General features: G+C 41.4%; 1 protein-coding gene across 1 annotated transcript in view; it reads left to right on the top strand.

Moving 5' to 3' along the window:
* Positions 1-5,389, top strand: part of LOC101863708 (universal stress protein PHOS34) — a gene marked incomplete in the record, with an annotated part of 33,059 nt that extends 27,670 nt beyond the window's left edge. The window contains 3 exon segments of the mRNA XM_005089858.3: positions 382-473; positions 2,079-2,224; positions 5,175-5,389. Of these exon segments, the coding sequence (XP_005089915.2) occupies positions 382-473; positions 2,079-2,224; positions 5,175-5,256 (320 nt within the window).
* Between the last annotated feature and the right edge of the window lie 859 nt (positions 5,390-6,248).

The raw sequence follows: 6,248 nt of genomic DNA, 5'->3' as shown, positions 1-6,248 counted from the left end.
CTCTCTAGCTTCAACAGCACAAAGTCTGCTTCGACTATCAAGGCACCCTGGAAATAGTGGGTCACAAGAGTGTGACAAACATACAAAAGAAGTAGAGGAAAAATGACAATGGTAGGATTGGGAAAGAAAAAGCGGCAGTTCCCTGTTGTAGATCAGGCACAGTTATGAGCGTGGCATTGATGGATCAGCCCATTTACAATTCTACTGTTCATGAACGAGAAATGCCCCCCCCCCCCCTTTGGGAAAGGGACTGTCTACATAATATTACTTATCTTCTAATCAATAAACTTAAATACATACCCATCCTATATCATAGTCCCAAATTGGTCTTCCTCAACGCCCTACATTTGTTTAATCTCTCTCCTCTCTTCCACTCGCCAGCGCCTGCAAAGCTGCACGAGATGACGGAGATGACACGTCATATCACGGAAAAACTAAAGACATTCTACATGGAGGCTTGCGCTCGACTCGGGGTTAGTTTCAACCACAGTTTGTGGCAGTTTCTATCGGGAGACGTCTCCGACGGAGATAGACCAATCAAAATGCTTTGTGCCTCTAGATTAAGTAAAAAAAATCTGGGAGGGGGTTCATGGGGGCAACACCCCCCCCCTCCCCTGTTTTAACCCATAATTTGATATTTTGCTGTTAGGGTTGAAATGTTCTTGAAAATAATTGATTTCCGATAGTTTTAGTGACTATGATATGTGTGATCTGCAGCAAATAATATGCGGTTTGACCCCCAAAGCAGTGCATCTGTGTGCGGGAGTACGTCTCCGAATAGATCGTGTGTGCTCCAGGACACAGTCTAAGAATGTCTTCTGCCGTTTCGACAGCTTATACGGAGAGCCCATTGGGGGATCAGGTTGGGTCGGGTCGAGTTGGTTTACTAGCCAGATTGAGAGCACAAAGCAGCTATCGGGGCACTAGCCGATCGCACCCGACTCGTCGCCTCAAAAACAAACGCGTTTGTTTTCCTGCGACGAGTGTGGCGATCATCTCGACCCGACCCAACCCGATACCATCCGCAATGGGCACCCCGTATTCGTGTAATACTCCACCACACGCCATTTTGAACAGAGACGTATGGCGATGTCTTACTCTGAGCATTTAGTTTGCTGTTGTTTGTGTACCTGTTTCTTTGTCTATTTTGTTGTAGTAAACGAGCGGGTAATCGAGCTTTGTGGCAGTGAACAAGCTTATAATAGAATTTTCTTTGCAGTGAACGAGCATCTAATCAAATTTGTTGCAGTCATCGAGCATGAAATCGAATTTTGTTGCAATTATCGTGTACGAAATCGAATTTTGTTGCTGTGAACGAGTATGTTATCGAACTCTATTGTAGTAAACGAGCATGAAATCGAACAAGGGGTTGTGCCAAATGACGGTGTTCTGCGATCACTTGGTCCTATCACTGGTCATTCTGCTATGAGAAATTTACTGACAGTCTTGTTCTAAAGTCTTGTAGGCGCTGAAGATAAGAGAGTACACACACACAAACACTCACACACACACACACACACACACACACACACACACACACACACACACACACACACACACACACACAGGCGCGCGCGCACACACACACACACATACACCCCCCCCAAAGAAACACCACACACATACATTCACATGCACACACATACACACACACACACACACACACACACATACACACAACAGCAACAACAACAACAACAACAATAGCAGCAGCAGCAGCAGCAGCAATAACAACAACAACAGAAGAAGAAGAAGAAGAAGAAGAAGAAGAAGAAGAAGAAGAAGAAGAAGAAGAAGAAGAAGAAGAAGAAGAAGAAGAAGAAGAAGAAGAAGAAGAAGAAGAAGAAGAAGAAGAAGAAGAAGAAGAAGAAGAAAAATAGTAACTGTAATAATGACTACTACTACTACTACTACTACTACTACTACTACTACTACTACTACTACTACTACTACTACTACTAATAATAATAATAATAATAATAATAATAATAATAATAATAATAATAATAATAATAATAATAATAATAACAAAGACGTGGGGTTCGCTCCCAACCCCTCTTTCCTGAATCTCCCCTCAGGTCAAGGACGCTCGGTTTGCCAGTCCTCACGGCCATGAGCAGTGGCATGAGATTGTCAAGTATGCTGAAAAGATGGGGGCGGGGCTTATCGTGATTGGCAGCCGTGGACAGGGCAAGCTCAAGAGGACGTTTCTAGGCAGTGTGAGGTAATAATAATAATAATAATAATAATAATAATAATAATAATAATAATAATAATAATAATAATAATAATAATAATAATAATAATAATAATAATGGTAATTATGATAGTAATCATCAACATCATCATCATCATCCTCAACCTCAACAGCAGCAGCAGCAGCAGCAGCAGCAGCAGCAGCAGCAGCAGCAGCAGCAGCAGCAGCAGCAGCAGCAGCAGCAGCAGCATTAACATATTATATTTGGAACTTTGGTTTGTGTTGTATTATTTGTTTGGGTTAACTTAAAGCAGCCACCAAGAATTTCTTTTTCCAGAGATAAAAAACAACCAACAAACAAACAAAGCTTTAACCCTTGCCTGGAAGGTAAGAAGCCTGGAAGGCAAGAAAGAAAGACTAGTCAAAGATTATTGGTCTTCCCGTGATTTTGTATGATCGTGTAGTCTCAAATAGTACGTTAGTGTTCTATCCCTCTGGGTGCGCTGTTACTGTTAAAAGTCTACCACACCATCAATTTAATGCGGTTGAGGAGTCGCCAGGGTCTTTTGCCAATCGAAATTACATGGAGATACTTTGAGATTGTTTATCTTGTCCTGGTAGCTATCCACCATTATTCGTTAGTCCCTGGGCCTTGAAAAGAATCTCTCTCTGTCTCTCTCTCTCTCTGTCTGTCTGTCTCTCTCTCTCTCTCTCTCTCTCTCTCTCTCTCTCTCTCTCTCTCTCTCTGTGTGTCTCTCTCTTTCTAAAAAAATCGATGTTGTTTTGAAAGGGTTGGTGTCTGGAGAGTGTTGTTTGTTGGTACGGTATATCTGTTTACTTTGTTGAAACTCCCATGTTTCACTCCATCTTGCTAGTTCCTTACATGAAACATTTCTGAGGTGTAGCGGTAGGGTGCTTCGTCGTCGCACGCACAAGACATGATTTCGAATCCCTGTGTGGCTAGAATTTGTATCCAGTACCTCCATCTTTCTTTTGGGACGTTATATTCCTCTCTGGCAGAATCGATGCAGCGCGCCTCTTAAATATTATAAATATGAAGCATCGTGGTGAAACCAGGCGCTGGTCTAAATAATGAAACTGAAGAAAATGGCATTTTTGTCCATTTTGGAAATTTTTATCGAAATTCTGTTTTTTGACTCAGCACATTAAAGGTCCCTATGAAAAACACATTTCTATGAGGATTTTACAGCAAAATGTTGATTTAAGACACACAAAAATGTAAATTTGCAGCTTCTAAGGACTCTCAAGCTTTGGAAGTCACCAAAACTTCGACAGCCATTTTCTTACTAGTTCTACCTTTGAACCTGGTGATCGCCACCTCCTTTAATAGCAAAATTGCTCGACGGGCTTTAAGATGACACCAATAACTCCATATTATGCTTTTAAAAAATGACAAGCGCCTGATTCCACCTCCTCGAGACACAAATTGTGTAGATTGGGGGCGTAAAACGTCTACAATTAATTAATTATTACACAAAATGACCGGTGTAGTCAAGGTGCGCTTTTCTCTAACTTTATCTCAAACTCGGGTAGTGGTTTGCTTCTTCTTTCCTATCAAACATCTATCGTCCTTATCTCTCCTCCTTCTTATTTGTAAGACCTCTAATCTTCGGCACTTAAAATCTTATGGTGTTGCAAGTGGCGTTAAACACCTACTAAAACTAAAACTCGGGTTGTAGGCTACTGTCCCTAGCACAAAAATCACCTTGACCCGTCACTAATTGCAACAGAATTTCTGTTTGCGGTAAACTGTTTATTGGGATGCCAAGATACACTGTACAAAATTATACCAAAATCGGATGAGGCATAATGGTGTTATTAGGCTTTCAATGACGTCACAATAACATAACATACATAGGATAAGTAACACTTAACACCCCCCCCCCGTCGTGTCGCATCTCATATTAAAGCTTGGAATCTTGTCTTTTTAATTAGAAAGCTATTGTTGTAAAGACGTACTATTCGTTCTGAAGTTCATACTTCTTTCTGTTTCTGTCATTCCTTATCACAGTGACGCCGGTGGTCTAATAGTCAGGCTACCGGACCTTGCGTCGGTGGCCTAGTGGTTAGGCTCTCGGACTCGCAACCGCAAGGTCGTGGGTTCGAATCCCGTCAAGGGCCCGACGTTGTGTCCTTGGGAAAGGCACTTTACACGAATTTCCTCACTTCACCCAGGTGGGAATGGGTACCCGGCTATAGACAGCGAAAGATCGTGTCAGTTTGTCAGTGTTTGAGCGCTTAATCGGCTGCTTGCACTGTATGCTTCCCGGGAAGCTGAGAATGTTTCGGAGTGTTCTATGGTCTGCTGGGGTAATAATATAGTGTAAAGCGCATAGAGCCTGCTGTTGAGCGGGGATATGCGCTATACAAATGCTATCTATTATTATTATTATTATTATTATTATTATTATTATTATTATTATTATTATTATTATTATTATTATTATTATTATTATTTTGTGTCCTTGGGGAAAAGGGGAAAAGCAATTTACACGAATTATTTTCCAATTTGACTCCGTCCTATCGGAGACCAACGATGAACTCGGAGATCCAGTCTCTCAAAATAGTCTTTCAGTGTTGCAAGGGGCGTTAAACGTATCGTCGGGAAGCTGTTAAAATGTACTAAGCCCATAAGACAAAAATTCTATCAGGAAAGAGAGAAACACTGTGTCATTCTTCAGAGGAAGTGTACCTACAAAACTCATTTTTTAATGAATCTTGGGGGGGGGGGGGGGTTGGTTTGTTTTTTGTTTTTTGTTTTTTGTTTTGTTTTATTTTGGGGGGGGGGGTTCATTTAGAATTTGAATTTCGGCTTAAATATTTCTTGAGCACATGCAGCGCACACCACTCATTACGAATCTGCAGTTTAGAAGGAAAAAAAAATCAAACATTTAGGCTTTAGGTATCTAACAATCGATTGACGTTATACAATGAACTATTTCGTATTTTCCCCCAGTGACAGTGTACTACACCACTCCCCCGTGCCGGTCATCGTGTGTCGGAACAAGGAAACGCACCAGTCTTCAGAGAGCCCCTGACCTTCTTCTCACTGCCAGATCTCACAGTTCAACTATCACTACGTCACCAATAATAATTATCACCTTCCGCTGTTTGGGGGTGAATATTTCAAACTTGTGGTAATAAAATTGGCGTGACTTTGTTGTATCCAGCTAAATCTATAGTGAAATACATGTGTGGGTTTAACGCCCTTATAAACATTATTATGTTATTTAAGTGGAGGGACCTCCTAATTTAACGTACGTCTCCAATGGGAAGCAGCCAAATGGGTTGAGAGCCTTAAAAATTCCACAAAACGACCCGAGTTCAAGAACACCCAGTCTGGCATTCAAACCAGGGCCATCCATTCCTTTTGTTTTTGTAGAGTTTTACGGCGCTTGCAACTGCATAAGATCATATGAGCGCCAAGGGGTGGATGCTCAGCGTACGCTAAGGGTGGGTGTCAACAGAGAAGTCCTTACAGGGAATCAGACTTACTTTGCTCACCTCTCTAGCTTCAACAGCACAAAGTATGCTTCGACTATCAAGGCACCCCGGAAATAGCGGGTCACAAGAGTAGTGTGACAAACATACAAAAGAAGTAGAGGAAAATGACAATAGTGAGGATTAGGAAAGAAAAAGCATCGGTTCCCTGTCGCAGTTCAGACACAGTTATGAGCATGACATTGGTGAATCAGCCCATTTATAATTACAATTAGCATTAGAGAGAGAAATCTTTTCTCTTTGGGAATGGCCTAAAGACACTTCAGTCAGTAGCACCGCCCCGGGGGTTCATCCGCTCTGTAAACCTGCACAATGCCAACTTTGCTAACGGAGCGAAACCTATGACACGCTTTTTAAGGTGCTGCGTACCAGAATAGAAGAACAGCTTTTTCATTTAACTCAATGAGGACACTCATTTTGTACACTTGAAGACGCGCTGTTTTGGAGTACTTAAAAAAAGAAACAAAACTTCGTTATTCATACAGATATTTTTCATTTCTGTTTTCTTTACATTACTGTACTTTTAAAA

Source organism: Aplysia californica, unplaced genomic scaffold (genome assembly GCF_000002075.1).
Source record: "Aplysia californica isolate F4 #8 unplaced genomic scaffold, AplCal3.0 scaffold00010, whole genome shotgun sequence".
Lineage (NCBI taxonomy): Eukaryota > Metazoa > Mollusca > Gastropoda > Aplysiida > Aplysiidae > Aplysia > Aplysia californica.
This window is presented reverse-complemented; position numbering and strand designations above follow the sequence as displayed.